This window comes from Quercus robur, chromosome 11 (assembly GCF_932294415.1).
Source record: "Quercus robur chromosome 11, dhQueRobu3.1, whole genome shotgun sequence".
NCBI classification, from domain to species: Eukaryota; Viridiplantae; Streptophyta; class Magnoliopsida; order Fagales; family Fagaceae; genus Quercus; species Quercus robur.
In genome coordinates, this window is record NC_065544.1 from 46,079,722 (window position 1) to 46,102,823 (window position 23,102).

The 23,102-nt window shown below is 34.2% G+C and overlaps 3 protein-coding genes across 6 annotated transcripts; 2 read left to right on the forward strand and 1 right to left on the reverse strand.

The window, feature by feature from the left end:
- The first annotated feature begins 1,553 nt into the window (after positions 1-1,553).
- LOC126704579 (chaperone protein dnaJ 10) lies at positions 1,554-7,840 on the forward strand. 3 transcript variants are annotated; one of them, XM_050403586.1, is made up of 10 exons: positions 1,554-1,706; positions 1,809-1,928; positions 3,331-3,390; positions 4,030-4,112; positions 4,611-4,776; positions 4,849-4,978; positions 6,336-6,494; positions 6,608-6,780; positions 7,290-7,374; positions 7,479-7,840. In XM_050403586.1, the coding sequence occupies exons 2-10, from the start codon at positions 1,842-1,844 to the stop codon at positions 7,499-7,501; spliced, it is 966 nt and encodes a 321-aa protein (XP_050259543.1). In that variant the 5' UTR covers positions 1,554-1,706; positions 1,809-1,841; the 3' UTR covers positions 7,502-7,840. The 3 variants fall into 3 exon arrangements, with proteins under 3 accessions (XP_050259543.1, XP_050259541.1, XP_050259542.1); XM_050403584.1 differs by having other exon boundaries at positions 1,555-1,706; positions 7,290-7,370; XM_050403585.1 differs by having other exon boundaries at positions 1,608-1,711; positions 7,290-7,370.
- A 4,948-nt stretch (positions 7,841-12,788) lies between these two features.
- Positions 12,789-14,260, forward strand: LOC126704580 (protein CASPARIAN STRIP INTEGRITY FACTOR 2-like). 2 transcript variants are annotated; one of them, XM_050403588.1, is made up of 3 exons: positions 12,789-13,008; positions 13,392-13,447; positions 13,865-14,260. In XM_050403588.1, the coding sequence occupies exons 1-3, from the start codon at positions 12,927-12,929 to the stop codon at positions 13,991-13,993; spliced, it is 267 nt and encodes an 88-aa protein (XP_050259545.1). In that variant the 5' UTR covers positions 12,789-12,926; the 3' UTR covers positions 13,994-14,260. The 2 variants fall into 2 exon arrangements, with proteins under 2 accessions (XP_050259545.1, XP_050259544.1); XM_050403587.1 differs by having other exon boundaries at positions 12,799-13,008; positions 13,853-14,260.
- A 3,492-nt stretch (positions 14,261-17,752) lies between these two features.
- On the reverse strand, positions 17,753-22,863 carry LOC126706313 (bifunctional phosphatase IMPL2, chloroplastic). Its single transcript, XM_050405729.1, has 9 exons — positions 22,414-22,863; positions 21,285-21,363; positions 20,158-20,252; positions 20,016-20,065; positions 19,446-19,570; positions 19,203-19,269; positions 18,682-18,771; positions 18,134-18,245; positions 17,753-17,980 (listed from the first exon to the last, which is right to left on the reverse strand). Exons 1-9 carry the CDS (start codon positions 22,763-22,765, stop codon positions 17,910-17,912), a joined length of 1,041 nt encoding a protein of 346 aa, XP_050261686.1. The 5' UTR covers positions 22,766-22,863; the 3' UTR covers positions 17,753-17,909.
- Positions 22,864-23,102: the final 239 nt, after the last annotated feature.

The following is a 23,102-nucleotide window of genomic DNA, read 5'->3' on the forward strand; positions in this document are numbered from 1 at the left end:
TGACACCATAAAAAGCAAGTCTAATTACTCCACTAATAACCTTAGAATGATTATGAATTCCCCTTTCTTGCATGTCGGAAGGCAGAACCTAGATCATCTAGACATACTTAGCAAAGACGTGCATACAAGCTTGACTTTGGATAGGGATCATGACACATTTTCCTTATGGTTTGGTGTGACTTGTAAAGGGAATCACATGATAATAGTGGCTTGGAGAAATTTTAGAAACCATTATTGGGTGTAATGGGAGTTCCTTGGCACCATATGACAACTAGCCTTTTTAAGAACGATATGGTGACACTTGGCACCAAATCCTTGGAAGTGAATTCATGTAGCTAGACATCCATGCCTATTAATAGAAGTGTAAGTATTTCGTTTAAAGTAGAGGGGGAGGAAAGAAAGGTGGCAAGGGCACAAGGCATTATAGAGGAAATAGATAGTAGAAAGGAGAAGGAACAGAAGAAAAGAGAGTGATAAGAAGTCATTATGACCTTACGATAGATTGAGTTTCTCTCATGTAGCTAGGTAATGTTCTGTACGTTGTGGGGAAGACTGGTTAAGTTTGTTTGGGTCTTACCAAGTGAAACCGTTGTCATTGTCTAGTCCTCTTTCTCACCTTTGTAAAGAGAAGGGAATGAGTGAAAATGTATAATTTTTGTAACACAAACTAACCCAACCGATACGATAGCAATGAACACAACAACACTACGTGTTGCCATAAAAAAAAAAAGAAAAAAAAAAAGGAAACTTCGCAGAGAACTTACTTGGCAAAGGAGGTGAGCCTGTGCGCCCCCACATAAACAACCAACTCGGTGAACACATTTAAATCATCAAAAACAAAAAAAACAAAAAAACAAAAACAAAAACAAAGACACTAAGCAGCCAAATACTCCTTCGTACCACGTCATATTCTGATCTGATAAAAGAAGCAGCCAAGCACACTACTACAAATTTCATAATCGGTGACACTTGATGCTAGATTCTTGAGGGCATTTGATTTGCAGTGACGTTACATCATAATGTAATATTATATTATTGTAATCTTACATTAATATAATTTACATTGTTTACAAATGTGATATGATTAAGGTAATGTAATATATTTTGTTATTTTAGATTATAGTAATGCTAGAAAAAATAAAATAAATAAAAAATCTTAATATCACTTTATCGTAATATACATCGTATCAATAACACGTCACACCAAACTAAGTGGCCTAAAAGTAAATTCATGTATCTAGCTTAATTTATTATTTTTATTTTTTGAGAAGAGTGATGAATGAAGATAGAAATCCACAGATTTATCAAAATTTCAGTCCTTTCATGACGTTTTTTATAAATTTATTTTAAAAAGGGTAATTGGGTAAATTGGCACTAATATACAAATATATCAACTTTCCCATCTTTAAACGAAGGGACTGAGAAATGAGCACGTACACATTTTTTTTATTTTTTATTTTTGAAAACAAACCCAACCGACAGCAACACGAAGCAAGGTGGCGAAGCGTGTGCGCCCCACGTAATTATAAACAACCAACTCGGCCAAATACGCCGTCGTATCACGTGATTTTCTGATCTTGATAAAAGAAGAAGAAGAAGAAGCAAGTACACTATTATTTATACAGTTATATATATATATATATATATATGAGATTCTAAAAATTAGGTAGCTCTCTCTCAGCTAAGATTTGAAAATTGAATCTCAGGTCAGGTGATCGTTTCTTTCCAAATTCGCGTTTCGTTTCGTATTTTTCATCACATACTCTCTCTCTCACCATTAATTCTCACATCTTTCAAATCTAATGCAGTAGTGTTAAGTGTTAAAGTTTAAAGAAAGAGGCATGGTGAAGGAGACAGCGTATTATGATATATTGGGCGTTCACGTCGACGCATCTGCCGCCGAAATTAAAAAGGCCTACTATCTCAAGGTAATATTATTATTATTAATAATAATAATGCTACAATTTCTTTCCATATTTCTAATAAGAGCCCGTAAAGTATACTAGGTTTCCAATTCTGGATTTGGTAGTTTGTGAATGCACATATTTTTCATTTCAATTCCGGCTTCTCCTGTTGTGTATTGTGTATGTTTAGAGTAGCGGAAACCCGAGGGATTGGTTTAGTGGTTCCTAATGCCTCGTAATATCCACGAGGTCCCGAGTTCAAAATTACTACCTAGGCGTCCCTTCCTGTAAGTGTGGGGCCAAGTACGGAACCAGAGCTTCGAGTTAGGGGCGGCTTTGCTGCTAGCTGTGTGGGCAGTAAAATCACTAAGATCACTAAGGATTTTTGTTTAAAACTTTTTAAATGGCGAATTTGTTTGTTTCGGGTAAAATAGATTGATTTGGCGTAATTTTTTTTAGCTTTATTATTGGTAATTTTTGTTGTTGGGCTAATTTTTTTGGACTTGTATATTTTGTTTTAGATTTAATCTATTAATTTTTGTGGCCTTTAAAAGGTGGAAAATGCTTAAACTACAAAAGTTTTACAAATTGCTAATGTGGTGAGTGGTTATTGATAAGTAAAAAGTGATGCAAGTGTGTGAACCAATAAGAATTTGCTACCTCAATAGTTTGTAAAAATGTAGTAAAAAAGTGTGTGACTATAACATTACTCTTAAAAGAATTGATGACATTGTTAAGGGATTGAACAAAATTGCTAAAATTAATACCTATTAATATACTAATATTTTTTTTTTTTAAAAGTCAATATATAGATCCGTCCCTGTGTGGGATGGGGGGTGTGGATTGTCAGGTGCTCGAAGAGCTTTGGATATGGATAAAGAAAAAAGAAAAAAAGAAGAGTGTATCATAGATTTGGTGTGCATTTGGATCGCAAAAAGGCGTTATGCAGGCTTGTGCTAAGTCTTGTATTGTGTATGCGGACTAGAATTGTTTACAATATATAAACAATTACATACAGGAAGCCTAATTGTGATTTAGTCTATAGCAATTTAGCTTTTACATTGTGTTTGGATTGGAGTTGGGAAGGGAAAGGAACTAAGGAAAGGAAAGGAATTTTCATTTTTCTTGTTCACGCGTAGCGGTTTGGGTTTAGGAGCCTTATTAACATTTCAATGTGCCTTGAGCTGTGAATAAAAGCGATTTTGCTAAGTGAAGCCTTAAATTTTACTATTTACCCTAAGCATTTAGTGTGCGTTTGGGTTAGCTTTTTGCTGATTTGCTAAAAGTGGGTAACGGTATAATTCTACCTAGAAAAAGTGAGGCTTTAAAATATTTTAAGTTATTTCAGTTGTTTTATAGCTGTCCCATCTTGAATCTAGAAGAAAGAGACTAGTTGTAATGGTAATATTTTGTATTTTTCAACCAGGCAAGGGTAGTTCACCCTGACAAAAATCAGGGAGATCCAAAAGCTGCTGAAAATTTCCAGGTATGCTTCTAAATTTAAACATTCTAATGAATAGTAAATTGCTTCTGAGTTATTTAACTTCATAATTGTTCACTTTGTTATTAGTAGGTTCATCTTGATAAATAGAGAATAATGTGAAGACCAAATGCTCTTGTTTCTTCGTTGTGTTCTACTTAATTAATATGAAATCCCAAGTCTGCATTATCAAAAATAAAGATTAAAGAATGCAATTTTCCAAGTCTATTTAGAATCATTTGGATTTGGTAAATAGGTTATTATATGGAACAAGATCATCTCCATTTTAAGCTTGAAATGGAGAGAGTCTATTTCATGGTTAATATTTTATTTATTGGATCTAACAGTTTACAGAGTGCTACTTGATTTGAAATTTCAAATGAAGTGGCACTAGGTACTCTTTTAGATTTATAATATTTAGGTTGAACCATGAAATGGATCTATTTCAAATGGAGAGGATCCTAATACTTCTTATATAGTCTAGCTTCTCTTGTCATAAATGCACATAGCTTTTTCTTAAATCACCTTGATTCTTTATATCACTCTAGAAGCATTGTAACTGAAAAAAAAAACCTTCTATTTTCATTTTTTGGTGTTTTCTTTCTTTCTGCTGTACTTAATTTTCTGGTTATGGTTTATGTTAAGGCACTTGGTGAGGCTTATCAGGTCTTAAGTGATCCTGAGAAGCGTGAAGCATATGACAAGCATGGAAAGGAAGGACTATCATCGTAAGTTTATGCCAACTTTTTTTAATAAAGAATTGGGGTTGGAAGGGAGAGGTGGGGGGAGAGGGGGGGGGGGGGGGGTGGGAAGGGGGTTGGAGTTGTTTTGAGCATAGGTTTAGATTATTCACACTTCTACAAAAATGGCATGTGCTTTAGTTAGTTGCTAAGCAATGAAGTGATTATGAAAGAAAGCAACATGATCTATTGGTCGAAAGATCTTTTGATGCTTGCAAGAGAGCTGTTAATATCAAAATAAAAAATGACAACTTGACCATAATATTTAACACAAAAAAGGAACCTGAACTAGGCTATTGGCCTATTGATTATCAGTTGTGCTGATTAGGTATCAACAGAACTAGTTTAATGGCTGCAATAGTCATCCCATTTTGAACATTTTTTCAAATGCATACTCAGATATGCTTGGACATCAAGCTTTGCCTTCTCCTTGTCATGAGTATAGAGGAAACATGTGGAACCTAATGACTGGTTTTTCTTTGCCAGGGACTCCATGGTGGACCCTTCAGCTGTGTTTGGGATGGTTTTTGGTAGTGAGTTCTTTGATGAGTATGTTGGGCAACTTGCATTAGCTTCTTTGGCGTCGGTGGACATGGATGAATTCTCACAAGATCCTGAGGCCAATAAGCAAAGAATTCGGGAGAAATTTAAGGTATACCTCTTTAATTAGTGCTCTTAACTTGATTCAATTAACTAAAACTTATGTCCGTTTCTTTATGTGCAGGCATTGCAGAATGAAAGGGAAGTAAAGCTCATAACAATACTGAAAGATCGCCTTCAACCATTTGTACAAGGTAGCAGAGATGAGTTCATAAATTGGGCAAATTCAGAAGCACGACGTCTCTCAAAAGCTGGTAATTCTATGTTCTATTACTAAGGCAAGATCATCTTAGAAGGGCTTGATGAGAGTGAACTTGGAATTTTTGGCCTCTTTGTACATTGTCAAGCCATTTACAGATCATCCACATGTCTTTTGATTCTTCATTAATTAGCAGAATGGTATCAAGTTATATCAGAATGATATCAATAGTGTTCTTCTATTCTCTATAGTTATAGATTTTTGCACACAATAACATGGCATATAGCCTGAATTTTCTTCCTTGTCATTTCGTCCTCGATATTCTCCAATGCATTTTCAAATCTTTCTGAATCTCAGATTTTTTGCATGGACCTTTAATTTAATTCTCAGCATGACATTACAAGTAGATACCCTGGGGCTTATCCTGAAAAGAGATCATTTGGTATTTAAACATTTTCAATTTCCCCTCCTCTTCTTTCTCTACTCTTCTATTATTCTGGATGTTTCAGTCATGGTAAGCTGAAGCTCAAGGAATATTGACATTGTTCGGTTCCATTCTAGATTGCAATTTTATTGAACATTGAAAGCTCAAATGGTTTATTTGCGTAGTTTGTTAAAACAAGGTCAATGGATTTGGCAATAAGGCAATTGATGAGTACAAAATACGGATAAATTTTGCTGTGTGATCTCAGAAGTAGCTACCTTATTTTAGGAGTACCCATTGATACCCTAATTTAAGATTGTTTTGCTAAATAATAAAAAAATCAAATGAAACCAGAATGTTTCAAGACCAAGTGAAACATTAGAGGTTTATCAAATAACAAGGTCTAGTGTTATTTATTTCCCTCTCTTCACCAAGCACAAAATCCACAATGTTCACCAGGCCACCTGGATGACCATATTAGCAGACTGAATTACCACCTCTGTAACTTGAAAGACTTATGCTGGGGGCCTAGTGGTTTTTAAAACATTCATTTTTCAGTTTCTAGTCACTTTCCATGTGACTACAAGGGAGAAGTGTCCTTCAAAAATGCATGCAATTGTTACATGCATGGTTGATATTATCATCTGTTCTGTACTTACTGGGGAAAAAAAAAAAAAAAAACCTGTTCTGGCCTTGTTTGGTTAAATTTTAAAATTATTTTTCTTGCCTTTTAAAGCAAAAATTTCGCGATATTTGCATGTAGAAGCAACAAAGATATTCTCTAGATGTTAAGAAAACAGTACATTAAATTTCCCCATCATCAGCAAATGAGCTCTAGCTCATACCACTTCCTCCTCCCTTAATAATGGAACGAAGTGTAAGGTCTTGGTTCAAGACCCACAGGGTGCATGTGTAACTTACCAATAAAAACTTTTCCTGACTCCCCATCACATATTGCTATTTTCTTCTCATCTTTGCCACTCTTCAGCTTTCGGTGAGGCTATGCTACATACAATTGGCTATATCTACACAAGGAAAGCTGCAAAAGAAATTGGAAAAGACAAAAGGTACATGAAGGTACCCTTTTTAGCAGAATGGGTTCGAGATAAAGGACACCAGATAAAATCACAAGTGATGGCGGCTTCAGGTACTGTATATCTGCAATCAGGGTTTTCTATTTTGTAATAATATGCTCTATGTCCTGTTATTGGTGAAATTTTCTAATGAACACAACCAGCTTATGCTTTTCTGAATGTGTAGGTGCCGTGTCTTTAATTCAGATACAGGAGGACTTGAAGAAGATGAACCAATCAGAGAGCAATGAAGAGGACCTACTGAAAACCCTTGAACAAAAGAAGGATGCCATGCTTAATTCCCTTTGGCAGATTAATGTGGTTGATATTGAGTCAACTCTATCTCGTGTCTGCCATGCAGTGAGTTTAAAATTTTCCTTTCTTTAGCTTAAAATAGTAAATAAGTAATTATGGAAATAATTGACCTCATCCTCCCTTTGCCGTTCCCTTCTTTATTTACCACACAAAATTGCAATGTCACAAATCAATGTAGATAAGTTTTCCTAGCACCCCTTGGTACTAGGAAAACATCAGTTGTCTAGTCCTAAGGGGACTATTTAGGAACTATCTCAAATATTTTTGACCTGCTAGCTGTTAGAGACTCAAGTTCAACACTTAAAGCCTAAACTGATTTGTACTTGGGTGTTCTATTGTTAATGCCTGTGGGACTATAAGTCGTACATCTGGTCCCATGCTAAAGTTATTAATACCAGTAGATCAACAGGATGTAATAAACTGAAATTTAAGTGCTTACTGAACTAAAGGTCAAAGAAAACAGGGATGAGGGAACCAAAACAAAAAAAAAAAAAAAAAAAAACTCTAGTTGCAATTTTGAAGAAATGATTTGTTGACTTTGCATTATGGTTCAGGTTCTCAAAGACCCTACTGAATCCAAGGATGTTCTGAGGCTACGGGCCAAAGCATTGAAAAAGTTGGGAACAATCTTCCAAGTAGGTAGTCGTTTGGATAATATTGAAGTATCTTAGAATCAAATATTTCATTCCTTATTATTTGAAATCTAGTTCATTTATAATTAGTAAATTCTCCATTATTCTCAGGGAGCCAAGGCTCCTTACGGTAGAGAAAACAGCCTGCGACGTGAAAGTGACCCAGCAATAGCCGGTGCTTCATCATCATAGTAATCTTGTCACTTATCTGGGCACCTGTTTCATTTTATTGATGTGTTTGGCATATTGGATGTGGTGGGTTTCGTTTGTGCGTCTTCTTATTCATTTAGTGGATGTTGAGCAGTATTTTTTGCTGGTGATTCTATTATATTTGACCTCCCCACCCCCCCACCCAATGGATTACATCTTGTCCATTTGTAAGATAATGGATTCTTTAGCTAGCATTCTATAAATTCTCAAGGAGTACAGTAGTAGACAATTTAATGACTGAGGGTTCTTATTTTCATTACCAATATTATTTGTGTGCGCTGTGTATAGGTGAGGGGGATGTATCTCAATGTTAAATAATTTTTATTTATTTATAACTGGAGTAATGTTATTAACAAGGCTAGCAAAGTAAAAAATCATGCCAACCCTACTTTTTAATCCTATAAATTATTATATTGCTGTTATGGCACTGAATAATTTCATTTTCAGCAAATATTCTCTTTGTAACTGTGAAACATGGGACTCTAATATGTAAGATGGTAAGACCAAGAATTTTCCAATTTCAGAAACTATTGTTAATGGCAAGGCTGAGGAAAATGTGGTCGAAAACTGATAGCAATTTCTCATATGTTTGAGGTTCTCTAGATTTTTAGGATCATTGAAGTTCTTAAAATGGTTATTGTTAAATGAACTGTTCAATTTTTGTCACCTTTTCAACATTTAAACAAATATTGATTAGCAATATTTTAATTTTCATTCAAGATATTGATAATGTGATAAAATCTAATCGGACTACTGTTTTAAAGGATGTTAATCTAAGATCATGTTATTAGTCGGTTTTGATTTGACATTAAAGGAATGCAAACTCATCAAATCACACTTTAAAGCGATTTAAATTAGTTTTGACTTTATGGTTTTCTTCTTGGGTGGTTATATCATCATGAGCATCATTATACCTTCTGGAGCAAATTTATGATCTTAATCCATTCTAAAAACAATGAGTAAACCTTATCTTCTGCAACATGGGATTATCATCTTGAGAAAACGTGGAAGACTCATAATGCAAGCTGACTTAAATAAGACAAAGCAACAAGGCCATTTGTAATTGCATGATAAACTAGAAAATTACAATAGAGATTCACAGCAGCAATTTGCTTCTATATATTCTCTTGTCCTGTGGCTGTGGGTGAAAAATCTATGGCAACTAGCATCGACCGCCAGGGGATGTATAGAATTGACATTGACAATGACATAATTTTATCAACATGGAACTAAGGGATCTATGATTGACAATGAGATTAAGTTTGGTAACATGGAGGATGGAGCCCCACTGAGAGTTTCAACACAGAAAAAGCCCGGTCCCAACCCTTATCATTTTTTTCAAAGAAAGAGGGAAAAAGAATGGATCGCTTGCTTTGTTCGTTTGGGAGGATAAAAAAGTGAGAGAATAGAAAATATAGTGTTTTCTATAACGTGTGTTTGGTAGAAGATGGACAAGTGGAAGTATAAAGAATAAAATCACTATTATGCTTTTATTATTATTTTTTAATACAAGATAGAATTTCTACTCTAGCCTAATCTAAATATATATGTATGTGAAGCTTCTACCTAGAGACTTGAAACTGGTCCTTGCCCTTTGTGGAGTGTTCACCGCACCAAGGGTGCACGGTGGTTATTATGCTCTTATTATTGAAAGTAGATGGATGAAAAAGTTGGGTAATTTTGTACTTTTCTTTCTATTATCATTTTCTCTTATCTTTTCTCCCCAATTTGGAGAGAAATAAAAAGGGCTTGGGTGGAAAACTCTATCCAACTTATTTTCTTTACTCTCTTTTCACTCTAACCAAACAATGAAAAATCACATTTCTCTCTCTTTTTCTTCTCATTTTTCATCCTCTTCTGTTTCACCCCGACCAAACATAATGTAAAGGTCAAAGCCATGAGATAAACTTAGGATACATAAAAGATAAATTAAAATGAGACTAATTGTTTGCAAACTAACCGCAAACTTTTTAGGGTAAGTACACTAACCTTGACTTATTGGACCAATTTTGTTTTTTTGTTTTTTTAATTTTTAAAAGAAGCAAAAAAGCAGAGAAAAAGAAAGAAGATATCAGGTAACTAGGGCACCTCCCATTTCACACTGACTAATGATTGTTGGAGGGCACCTCCCATTTCATACACTGACTAATGATTGTTGGACATTTCTCATTCAGTAATTTTTTAACATTTAAATATTTTTGTTAAGCAATTGCATTCTATTTTTTCTTCTTCCATTCCCCAATGGATCTTCATATTATTTCTTAATATCAATCATTGTTGCCCTAAGAGCTCTCTAAGTTTCGCTTTGCAGGTTCTTTGTTCAAAGGAGTAAGATTTTTTTTTTTTTTTTCAAATTAATATATTTCTACTAATACGCACTTTTATTCTAGTAAATGGTTCTTTGTCTAAAATAAACGCCCATAGCAACTCATAAACTCTAAAACCCTTGTAATTTTTTTTTAAAGACAGTTTCAACTTATAGTGTCTGCTCCTGATGATAGCTCTTTATCATTAGAACAAGACATTGATCAGTTATTTAGTGTAGGCGGGAATTGAACCCCAGATCTCTTATTCAACTATCAAATACTTTTACCAATTGAGTTAACTGGAACACACAAACCCTTATAAATTCATTCATAATTTTTTTAATACAACACATTTGTACATTGTGTAACTCTTTGACAATGTTACACTATTCAATATATAACTTCTTAGTGGATCAATATTTAAAAAATTTCTACCATTAAATTACAAGCTCTTGTAATTCTTAACATATACACCAAAATTTTGGATTAATCCTATTAAGAACTATGAATCTAATGTTGTGAGAGAGAAGTTTCACGAAATTGTCTCATAAGATATTTCTTATTAAACCTATATATGTTATGAGAGACGTGTCTTAAAACCTTCTTATAAAATACTTTTTTTGTGGGGAGTCCCATCAAAGGCATAAACATATTCGGATAAAAGATATTAAAGGAGAAAACGTAAGATGACTATTATATTGGAAATTTAAGAATGATTTTATATTATACACACAAGAAGGAAAAAAAAAAAAAAAAACAAACAAACAATGATACGACCAAAAGTAAGAAAAAGAAGGGGAAAAAAGGTAACATAATTCACTTTATTGGATGCCAACCTTACAAAATCTAAAACTTATTCTTGAAGATGATTGTTAAAGTCATCACAAATTAATCAGGTTCCACATGGGATATTCTTTTCCAGGAAGAACTCAAAAAGAGGAACTTTTGCCAAAGTGCCATGTTTTCATCCTTTGGCATGCTTGTAATGACAAAACATCACAATGATCCCACAATTAGATTTCCATTATGAGTCTAAGAATGCATATAATTTATAGAATTACCAAGACTTGTTCAAGATAAAGGCATAGACCTTAACCATTTGATCACATAAACCTAGACTAGTCCAATTTGGCCTTCAACATTGATTGGTGTTTCAAAAATGAGCCTACCACTAGGGATTAGGATGACCAATTATTGAATGCAGATAAGAAGGGAAGGCTTACTTGAATAAGGGGGACTGTCCTAACCCCAATTTTTATCAGAAAAGAAAGCATGGATAAGAGTAATTTAAACCTCAAAGTGTTGCTCTTTATTCTCCACCATTGTCCATTTAGTGGCATTTGGTGCGTGGTCCTTGTCGTTGACGATAATTGACAGCACTAGTCATCCATAAAAGCTATTTTATGCCAACCTAATGTGTTTTTTTAAAGCATAGCATACTGTAATAATCCACTAATCACACCAAGCATGCTTTTCAAGTTTGCACTCCTTTCTAGGTTGTATAACTGAAACCCAAAATACAATTCTAGCCTCATGCATACAAGATTTTGCAAATTGAGAGCAGCACATAAAAATTTATGAAAATGATTGCCTTAGGTGCTTTAGTTATTTTGTGTTGGGATTTAGATTTTGTTTATGAGTTTCTGTCAAAATGGGTGTCAACAAGGGTTGTAATTGTTGCATATTAGTTTAACTGAAGTGTTGAATTAGGAGTTGCTTGAAGATCTAGAGTTGAAGAATATTAGGACAAGTGAATCAGTGATCATTAACTGGTTTTTCATCCTTTTTAGTGAGTTCATTGATGTACCAAAGTTTTGGATTGGTGCAGACTAGTTTGTTCATGGTGGAGATTCTATAGAAGAGAACAGACTTCTGAAGTTGCTACAGTGGGAGGCAAACGAATTGCTTGCTTAGTTACATGTTGTGTGTGTGTCAGCATATTTTTTGGTTAAGAAAAATGGTATTATATATTGCTACTTGCTAGAATAATTGTTAAAAGTACGCTGGAGAGACCAAACTCCCAGAGAACAAAACCAATCAATAATAAATGAGCACTATATTCAAACCACTGAGGAAAAGTATCAATACAAATTGAAAAAAAAAAAAAAAAAAAAAAAAAAAAAAAAAACTTCAAGAATGCACCTTAAAAACACTGGATCACTCAGGGGAATCACTAGATCCAAGAGAGAATTTTAAGTATAAACTGTTGCCTTGAAGATTTGTTCAAGAGATCCTCCATTCCGTCACTGAGTCCTTTCATTGATTTTTTACCATATGTTACTGCTTTTGTATTGTAGTGATACTCTTGTGATTGCTTCATCATTATGTTTGGTAAACTTTTACTACTTAAATTGGTTCAAGTGATAATTAATCAGGTTATTAGGTCATTGGATCATAATTAGATTTTCATCATGTGCACCTTATCGTTATCCGCCTCTACAGAATTAGCTGAAATTATATAATAACACAACCCCCATTAAAATCTATCTTGAATAAGCTTATTTGGAAATGGAAAATCATGACTCTCACCTTGGTCTCTTTGGCATCAGCAAAAGTCGTTTCACTTGGATGCTACAGATTGCAATACGCATGGGTTTTCCACTGAAATCAAGAAAAAAAGTTGTGAATATCAGCAAACTTTGTTTATTTTTATTTTTTATTTTATTATTATTATTATTATTATTATTATTTTATTTTTTATTATTATAAAATTGAGGGGTATTGTGATAATTTAGACTAGAGGTCTTCTTAATTTAACATATCAATAATGAATCCACTAACTACCTAGACTTATTGGTGCCCAACAAAAGAAAAGTGGTCTCCTTTCCCTTTTCTGTTTGAATTTTTAACAAAAAGAGCGTAAAACTTACATTCTTTATAATTAACTGTCAATTTTCATTTTTCTCTCTGACCTAGACTCCCTAGCTAAGTAAATTTCAAGCTCCTTATAATGAAGAAAGGAAAGCATCATTTGGTCTATACACTTGCATGAGAAAACCAAAAAAAGCTTAACTATCAGAAAACACAAAGTTGCCTAGCTAATATGGGTCTCATGCTACTCAAGAAAGTCAGTCTTCTCTTCCTCCTCATTATTTCAGCATCACTCTTATCAACTTGTCTTGCAGGTGGGTCTTTTTAACTCGCTGCAGCCTTTGGTGCAAATTGTACTCATTGATAGAGCTTTTATAAAAGAAAGTGTTCAACATTTATAAACAGCTAAAGTTTGCTTATTAGATATATAAAATTGAAGACCAAAAATCTAAATAGATTATGTTTCTATCTCTGACACCCACCATGTTAGGGTGTTAAGTTGTTCATGAAAAGTTTCATGGGCTTGATGCTAATCTTCTTTACTTGATATGGTTATTATTAGTGCAAAGCATGTGAACAAAATAAGCTGTTCTTGCTGCATATCTACTATACATTAAAGCATGTCAATTTCTTTTTATAAATATGCATGGCCAGAGAAGAAGTTGACACCATTTATATGCTTGACTTGCCTTTGCAGGCAGAGATTCCAAGTGGGTCAGTAAGTTAGCTGAAGAAGCCGATGCAATTAATGAGGTTTGTAAAATGATTATAATTAAAATTACTTACTCTTCATCTCTTATTTCCATTTTTTGGGGTTATTGTTTCTTTCTGTTAGCCATTTCAAATGGAGAGCATCTTTTTCCTTTCAAATGATGATCCATGCACGATCACCAAGTAAGGATGTAGTACTGTCATAATCAAACTTGAAAAGTTTTGCCTTTCTCTGAAAATTTGCTTACTAAACTTTTTGGTAGCAATCATGTAAAATTACTTTGATAAATAGGGTCCTCTCTCTCTCTCTCTCTCTCTCTCTCTCTTTTGTAAAAAGCACAACACACATGTCCACAGTTGAAACCTAAAGATCAGTATTACTTGCACAATAGCTTCCCTTATTAATTTCCATATTTGCTAATTCATTGTCTGATTTTTACTGGCTAGGGAATACCACAGAAACTATCACACCACGATGAAGAGGAGAGTATCCATGAAAGGCTTCTTAAGGTTAACACCAAAGACTATGGAAGATATGATCCAACACCAGCCCTTGTTAAGCCTCCTTTCAAACTCATACCCAACTGATGCATGGTTTAGCGAAACAGATTGGCAGAATCTGAGTGTTAGTACCTAAATAAATGAAGTAAATGATATCCACTACGTAGTAGTATTATGTATGTATTTTTCTATATTATATTATATGGCATATAAAAACATACGTACTAAGTTTTGAACCTTTATAATGTGTTATATATACAGCTTCTTTATCTTTAGAAGAGTGGATGTGTCAGATTTAGTTAAAGTGGCATGTTTAATACTAATAGTGAACTACATGTACTGGATTTTATGAAATGTGTTATGTCCACTAATTCCTTTTATTTGATCAAAAGCATCCTATAGACCAAAAAAAAATCCCCAAAGTTATGGAGTGGAGTATGAATCTTCGCAAAACATGTAAATTTATACTTAACTTCTTTTATGGGAGAGCTTAAATTAAGATAATCCACTAGGGATAGTAACAAGGTAGGGCAAGGTTTGATTAGGGATGCCACCTCTCTTCAAGGAAGGGAAAACTCACATGGGAGAAGAGTGGGACGGTTTTGAGATAGTTTGCTATCTATAATGAAGTGGCTTCGATATTAATAAAGTTGGGATAAAAGAGAAAAAGAAAAGTAGTAGTGAGGGTGCTAAAAGCAAAAAAAATTAAATATTTTGAGAGATTGTAATAATATGTACAAAAAAAAATAAATTACAGATATGATTTGTATAAGAAAATAGGATAAAATTTAGGTGTAATACCTAAGTGCAATACATTAGATTTCCCCGGTAAATTTAAACACCTAATTGCATGTATTGACCAATAAACTTTGACACACACATATATATATATATATATATATATTTGTGTGTGTTTGTCTAGATGCTAATAGTATGATAAAAATTTTAACCACTTGTTTAACAATAAATGGCTAATACACAGTAGAGTTATCCTAAAAAGTTAAAAGAATCATAAACCAAGGAGCTTAATATCATACAGTTTCATTGTCTGTAATTAAGGTTGATATATAACCAAAAAAGACAGTACTTAAGGTTGATATATAACCATCCTGGACACCATTCTAGAGAAGGCTAGCTCAAATTTACCCCTATTGCTTAACAAGCAAGATGTTAAGCAAAACTGAACTTGGCATAAATGATCAGGCTTTCGGATTGGCATTAAGTACGTAAAAAAAAAAAAAAATGGCGTACATGTTGAAACACAAATCATGGAATTATTTTCCATTAGTTTAGAACTTTTTGGGGTAACCATGTAATGACATAAACACAAATAAACATATATACATGATGATAAGGTATTGCTCCTGATGGGAGTTAAAACACATAATAAAAATTATACACTTTTCATTATCAACAGTCAACGTAGCTTAAATATGTAAACAACCATGCATCTCCGGAGTTTGGATTTAGTTTGTTGCATGAGCGAGAAACTATGATTAGTTTTGTTGAAATAATAGGAAAAAAGAAAAGAAAAAGGAAATAGGTAGAAAGAGAGAAGGAGAGAGCGGAAGCAAGAGATTATTATACATTCCCATCAGTAAGTTCTTAGTATTTACATTTTTAGTTTTTCTGAATAATATATTACAAGAACCCAGTATATATAGGGTGAAGTTCATAGAATAATGCTATAGTACTTACCACAACAAAACTCTCAATTTTTTTTTACAATTCTACTACTCATAACTCGCCATATAGGCAAGTTATGGTACCAGCATTATTTGTCTATATAATGCTCATTCAGAGAGAGAGAGAGACAGCGAGAGAGATAATTGGTGTGTGTTAAAGAAGGGGGAATCAAATTTGTGTTGGGATCAGAATGTGAAGACTATTGAAATGTTGTCTGTTTTTGAGCGAAAAAGAATGATAAAGATAGTGTACCTACAACTTTTAAAAGAAAGAACAATCGTGTGCAGTGGTTCCTACCATATATTCTCATCACATTATGCCTTGCCATGCAATATATGCAGGGATTAATTAGGAGCACCTTTTTTCCCTCAAGAATGTGGGGTCTTCACTAATTTCAGTTGTGTGACTTGTGTTGTGTCTGCTACTTTTGCAAGGAAACTCCCTGAACTTTTATTTTATTTGGGCAGTGGTTCCTCCATCCTTGCTCCAACGCCCAATGGTCATAGGGCAAAAATTTCACCCTTTCCCCTACCCTAATCCATTACCTCTTAAGGGTAGGGAAAACTCGTGAGGCATGGCAAGTCAAGGTGAAATATAATTGCCATTTCTCCTTCCTATAATATCTTCCTATAATATGTGTGTGCACTGTGCTCAACTAGATAATTAATTAGATGCCCTAAGAGTCTTGGAGACTCGGGCAAAAAAAAGAGAGGAAAAAAGTATAGATGGAAATGACCATACGGGCCATTTTGATGGTAAATTCAATGTAAAAAAATCAGTCATACATGGGTGCTTTCAAAAATTTTACTACGGAAAATTCATTTCTTTACTCTCGATCATGCATGACCTTTATGGATGGCCTTTTGCTGGGTGACAACTTGTGAGGGCAGAAGACCAAAATGCTGCTTGCAGGCCTTTTGCTTGGTTGGACTTCTGAGAGAGATTGTGGTTGAGAGATGGAAATTGAGGTTTCCTCTTGCAAAGGCAGTGCAACTTTTGCTACAGTTGACTACATATGAAAGAGATTGTTTTGAGTTAGTAGTTTTTCATAGGGTCTGGTTAACATGTATTTTTAAAACATTTGTTAATAGATCATTTTAGAAAAAATTTGATATTACTTTTATGAGAAATATAAAAGTTGTAAAAGAAAATTAGTTTTTATTTTTTTTATTTATTTATTTTTTTCATAAGAAAGTTTCTAAAACTATTTTTTAAATCAATGCCCTTATGACTTCGGTTAACATTTCTCTTTTTCATATACATTTAGAGAAAGTCTAAGTACACTGAATTTGACAACAAATTTCACACCTATTATTGTAACAATCTGTAATTAGTGTATCATAAAGTGATGATAGTGGTGGTAAGTGATCTCATATGACAATGTTGTTGCCACCAATTATATTCTGCCAACTCAACAAGGTGTGAAAAAAAATTGTAAAATTTGTTGTCTATAGCATTGCTCATACATTTAAGGCTAGCTTTTTGGTGGTTTCAATAAAGAGTAGTGCTACATCCACAACATTTTCACAACAAATTATAAGTAGTAAGTTATTAATTCTAATTTGAATTTACAACTTAAATTACTTTTTTGCCCACTTATAACAACTAATAACAACTCATTACTTAAAATTTGTTGTAAAAATATTGTAGATATAACATTTCTCTTCGATAAACTCCTGTTTTTAAGTTCATGTTGAATCAACTCGTGCTCTAGCCACAAGGAATTATTGATCACAAACGTATAACCATAATATATTAAGAACTACTTTGTTTCTCTGGATCAACCGTTTGACATCAAGCCAATGTCCAAGGAAGAAATACATGAGCCAAATACCAATCCACCATAGTACTGGTGGATCTATCGAAAAAGCATTGCTTTTAAGTTGTTTCACACCTCTACTATTGTAGCCATATACACAGCCACTCATCCGTTAAAAAAAAAAAAAAGCATTTTTTTTTTTAGGGTTTGAATCTTGTCTAGAAGTGTTTACGACAAAAAAATGAAAATGAAAATGCAGACATAATAATTAAGAGTTGTCAACAAAGTAAATTAGGGTGGAAGGTGCAAGAACCTTGTAACTCAACTAACACTTGTTTAAATACCTCCTCCTCTCATTGTATATATCGCATTATCAAAAAAAAAAAATTGAGGAAGGAGAATATGGCTAATGAAATTTATGACATAAGCTAAATTGAAAAGTAGCCTGTATTTGTTTTCAATATGCACAGATTTAAAAAAGAAAAAGACAAGCAGTTCCTCCCAACTGATTTTTGCTGTCAATTATTTCAATTCTAGCGGTCCAGATCAATACAAATTTCATTGCCATTGTAACAAATCTACAGCTTGTTGATGAACTTGTTTGTCCGCGGCTGCCACTACATTAAATTCTGGAAAATAAAGCAAAAACAAGAAAGCATTTTATGACTAAATTCATCAATTTGATTTGACCATGTAAAATAAGTAATAAATTCTGGCAAACTATAATGAAACAACTTGTACTGTCACAGCATATAAGAAAGCTTTGCAGTTAATTAGCATACTTGTTATTCCTGAATCTGGAGAAGCCTCCCAGTGAAGCTGATTTCCTTTCCAATCAGTTATGACTCCCCCAGCACCTTCTATCACAGGTATCAGTGAAAGGAAATCGTATGGCTGAGATAAAATTACAATGTCGATTAGGTGGGGGCATAATAGCTCTATGTTCCACATAATATGATTGACAAAGCAACAAGGTTTTAACATTGTCGCATTATGTTATCCATTCCCGATTGAGTCAAGAGCACCACAAATCAGAATGGAAAAACCCTGGGGTCAATATTAAAGAAAATAAGATTGAGGTAGTTTCCCCAATAACCATCACAAAATGACCAGAAAATTCCCTCCAGCCTATGTGTTTTCTTGGACAAAAACCCAGACAGGAATATCTACTTGAAAGATGTTACTCATGCCATGTTCACTAGTTGCCTTTGTTTGAATACCTAGGAACATTTATTTGTCCATGATGAGAACAGAGATATAACCATTGCCAAATATGTTGAGAGTGTCTTAGGAATATCAACAGTGTCAAATGAAAATGAAAGCAGCTTACCTTTAGACCAGACTCAATAACAAGATCCACAAAGCCAGAAGCCAAAAGAGCATAAGCATAGCAGTCACAACCATATAATGGCACTTTTACCTGTAGATTATAGAAACAATAAAAAGAATATTGGGTATCAATAAGCCATATTTCAATTTGTTTGGCAGAGTAAGAGATGTTATGTTGAATTGTTTACTGAGGAAACTATGTAACTTGGTCAAAAGTCTAATTTTTTCTCAAAATATTAACACATTTTATACTTCAAGTTATCCAATAACATGACTCAAACTTGGTCAAAGTATTTTGTCAGAAATGCTGGCATATAGCACAATCTTAAAATGAAGTAAAAAAGGAAAAAGATGAGTAACAAAAAAACTACAAAAACAGTCAATATATCCAAGTTATCATGATTCTCTTTTTTAATAAATCACATTATAGGAACATCCAGCAATACCAGATATTATTGGGTAGTATTTTTAATACCACAAAAACCTCTTTTTCAAAATTAATTTTAAGCAGATAACACTGACCTTGTTTCTAACACGAGCAAATGCTTCTTCTGCTTCTCCGCTAAACAGATGTGGACTTGTAGTATACCTAAATAGCAAAAATACAACAATGAAACAGGATATAGATCACTACTCACAGAACTAATGCACAAATATCTGTCCACCTAAAATGCTGATGCAAGGAAAATATATCACATTTTTTACTTCCCATCCAACATTTTTTTTTCCTTTTTTTTTTTGCTTCAGAAGAATATCTAATCATACAAGTAGGCTTGTGACAGCTTTGGACAAGAGCGAGTAGACACTTCTTGTCCATTTAGAATTGTTCTCCTTCCACTTATCCCAATCCATCTTTCTCTCAGAACAGGCTGATCGATTATGCCAAGAATCTGAAAAAAAAAAATGCTTATAATTTCAAGAAGTTTTTGATTAATTTCACAAATCGAATTGACCATGCAATTAACTAAAATCCATTTGCATATTTCCACTCATGAGAAGAAGGGTGACAATTAAATGATTGAAATCTAGCACAAGGACAAGCATGATAAACAGTTCTACACACATACATATATTAATGGGTAAAGTCAACTCACATGCCCTAGAGATTACAAACTGCCACTTGAATAGAGACAAAACCCTTATCAATTGGTAGCAATATATATACTGAAGTGATCAAGACAACTTTCTTCCCTCCATTCTTCCTTTCTTACTTTTTAACATTCTCTAAAAAGAGTATTTAAAACTCCAAAAAAAAAAAAAAAAAACTTGCTTTCTTAAGCCAAAAATTTGTGATTTCAAACTTTAGACTAAACATGTAGCTTAAGGAATTCTTACTGGTGTACCCCTGTAGAGCAATGCAATGAGGGTACCAAATACGGGTTTTCCTGGAACAAAGAGAAGTACAGAATTAGTTGTGTATGGCTTGAAAAGCTTAAGCTCAATGACGATAATATTTAAAGAACAGAAGTAAATATACCAGTGATGAAACTCTTTGTCCCATCTATTGGATCTAAAACCCAAACATAGTCTGAAAACTTCTCTTTACACCTCCATCCATTCTCCTCTCCATAACTGCAATTACAAATCTTGTGATAAGTTAGAGGTAAGAAACAAAAAATGAAACATCATCTCTCATAATAATACAAACTCTGACTTTCTTTTCATTTTCGATTAGTAATTTACAAATGCATACAATGGGTCTTGAATGCATAACCTCACCCCACACCACTGCTATCAGTACTTCCATTTGATTGCTAAGGTCCTTAAGGAAAACATAGGGAAGGAAAAGAAATAATAATATCTTTAACTTTAGATTATCATAATGTGGGACTTGAGAGAAGGAAATCTAGACTTAACAAGCTTAATACAAGAACTTGGCATAGGTTAGGTGACCTTTTCAACCATTTAAGGAAAGGAAAAAAGAAGTAGGCTGTTCAACTCTCTGACCAAATCGCCCAGCACTGACAAAACTGTGTTCAGGCCACTGGCAACAACAGTTTATGACGATGTCCACAGCAGGGGTCGGAAGGGATTTTTGAAAAAAACCAATTAGTTGCAGTCTTCAGCTAGAGGTTTTGAAGAACAATGAATACCACACCAACTTGCTCCCCTTTTGTTCCCCCTCTATCCCTCTGCCCCTCTGCTGCCTCCCATCCTTTTTCCTCATCCAGCCGCATTGTCTGCCCCTCTACCAATTTAGATTGGCTGCCAAAAAACCGTCACTGTCTGAGCTTGCTGCCAATCTGTCAAGAAACCCACCAGGAATCAGATTTGGTTTCTTCAAGGCAGGCATTTTACAAAAATGTCCCTTTTCCTTTTGCCCACCAGCAACACAAACCAACTGCACTGACAGAAAACCGCAGACCAGAGCTCAACTTTCCAACATGAAAAATCAATCAGGTCGGTATGGCCAAACCCCCTTCCCAACCCCCACAAAAAAAAAAAGCTACACACCGACTAATGAACAGCTCTAAAAAATAAGTACAAGGATTCAGCATATTTTCTTTCTGCTTATTTTAAGTAGGATTTTTTTTTTTTTGGGGGGGGGGGGGGGGGGGGGGTGGGTTGCGTTCTGTAAATAGTAATCACATTTGCATAACTTACATTGCATGTGAAGGGAAATTCTCCAAAATAATTGAAACCATCGATTCCTCTGCTTCTTTATCAGCAATTGTTACAGGACCTGCAGCAAATCAAGTGAGACATGACTAAAGCAACAAGTAAAAAGAAATAATGTGACAACTATGATCATATAAACCTTTTTTTTACAAGTAAAATTTTATAGAACACGAAAAGAATGAAAAGGAAACAACACCTAGCATACAGGTAGTGTACTAGCAGTGCATTGCAACAAGATCATTTAAACCTACCACCATTATTCTTTGCCTGGGTGTTCAAAAAAGTACAAAAAGAAAAGAACTTTAACTTGTGATTCTCTAAAATCTGGGTCAAAACTATGCAGTAGTCTCTCTTCCACTAAGCCTTTTATAATGTAAGCACTTCAGTTCAAGGAAGTCAAATCAGCATAAGGCATGAAAGTTCAGAAAGTTGAGATTTTATCCTCCTCAGTTTTCTCAGAACCCCGATAATGAGATTAACTGAACCACATTAAATGTTATATTTCTTATTCAGCAATTTACTCAATACATAATTATTTTGGAACATCAAAACAGCATAAGCTACAGACATTTAAGCTTCTTCTTTTTTTCCCTATAAATTCTTCTTAATTTTCTCATTTTTCAAAATTTAACACTCAACCCAGCTCACCAAGTATTGTGACTGGTTGGAACGAGATTGCAGCAAAGCACACACACACATAAAAACAGACATAACCCAGAAATTCCATTCCTTTTCTTTTCCTCCATTCTGTCATCGACCATTTGAAGCACATCACACAGTTCCAAAGTCAACCCACTCTTTAAAAAACATATATATAAAAAATTCTTCAACTTACTGAAATTTTCCCAAGTTAAATTCCCAACTTCTATGCCAATCACTTTGTTTATCAAAGACATAAAGTTTGATTTCCTTTCCAATTTCTTAACAATGCAAAACAGCCAACAACACAAAAATGCAATCACTTCGTTTTCCCCCCCAACCTTTTCTCACAAACCAAACAACCCAAAACTGTAAACTTTTTACCACAATTATAACCAAAACAACCCAAAAACCTAAAATCTCCCCAAAGAAAAACAACAATCCAACAAAATTTTCAAATCAAAGAAAGGTTTACTCTGGTCTTCCTTGTCGAGAATCTCGAACTTGTTCCGGAAGTACTTGCGAATGACTTCTCCGGCAGCGTCGGCGACCGTGTTGGCGACCTGGGCAATACGATCAAGCTCGGATTGTTGCGGGAGGTCTAGTTGAAGGGTGTCGATTCCATTGGAGAGCTTGGAGTTGGTGGACATTGGAGTCGGTGAGCGAGAATGAGAGAGAGAAAGAGAGAGTGTTTGTGGGAAGCGAAGATTTGAGAGGTTTGTGTTGAGAGTGAGGGAAGAAGAAGAAGAAGAAGAAGAAGTGGTTGGAGAGAAGGAGAGGAGTGGTGGGGTTTGGGAGAGAAGGTGGGTTTGGGAGTGTGAGATCATTTGTAGAGACTCTGAGAGAGAGAGAGAGAGAGAGAGAGAGGGAAGAGAGGTTTTAAATAATAGCAGAGTGAGAGAGAGAGAGAGAGAGAGAGAGAGAGAGAGAAGTAAGGGAGGTGAATGATGTAATGTACTATATCAACTGGGATCAAAATCTTGTCATATAACACAGTCCCTAAAACAATGGTGCAAACAAAAATAAATAAATAATTGAAAATTTTACTAATAAATATTAAATATAGCTAACACTTTTAAGATTTGGATTAACGCTAACTAGGTCTAAGATTTTTCAAAATTGACTAATTTAGTCTCTAAACCCAACTTGAATCCTAAATTGTTA

What these genes read in the sequence shown, in the direction of transcription:
- LOC126704579 (XM_050403584.1), top strand. Translation starts at nt 1,842, where the DNA reads ATGGTGAAGGAGACAGCGTATTATGATATATTGGGCGTTCACGTCGAC. An exon ending in AAGCTGCTGAAAATTTCCAG is followed by an intron (nt 3,391 to 4,029) that starts GTATGCTTCTAA and finishes GTTTATGTTAAG; the next exon opens with GCACTTGGTGAGGCTTATCA. An exon ending in GGAAAGGAAGGACTATCATC is followed by an intron (nt 4,113 to 4,610) that starts GTAAGTTTATGC and finishes TTTCTTTGCCAG; the next exon opens with GGACTCCATGGTGGACCCTT.
- LOC126704580 (XM_050403587.1), top strand. Translation starts at nt 12,927, where the DNA reads ATGGGTCTCATGCTACTCAAGAAAGTCAGTCTTCTCTTCCTCCTCATT. An exon ending in CTTATCAACTTGTCTTGCAG is followed by an intron (nt 13,009 to 13,391) that starts GTGGGTCTTTTT and finishes TTGCCTTTGCAG; the next exon opens with GCAGAGATTCCAAGTGGGTC. An exon ending in AAGCCGATGCAATTAATGAG is followed by an intron (nt 13,448 to 13,852) that starts GTTTGTAAAATG and finishes TTTACTGGCTAG; the next exon opens with GGAATACCACAGAAACTATC.
- LOC126706313 (XM_050405729.1), bottom strand. Translation starts at nt 22,765, where the DNA reads ATGATCTCACACTCCCAAACCCACCTTCTCTCCCAAACCCCACCACTC. An exon ending in TCTCGACAAGGAAGACCAGA is followed by an intron (nt 21,364 to 22,413) that starts GTAAACCTTTCT and finishes GATTTGCTGCAG; the next exon opens with GTCCTGTAACAATTGCTGAT. An exon ending in TGCTCTACAGGGGTACACCA is followed by an intron (nt 19,571 to 20,015) that starts GTAAGAATTCCT and finishes TTTTTTTTTCAG; the next exon opens with ATTCTTGGCATAATCGATCA.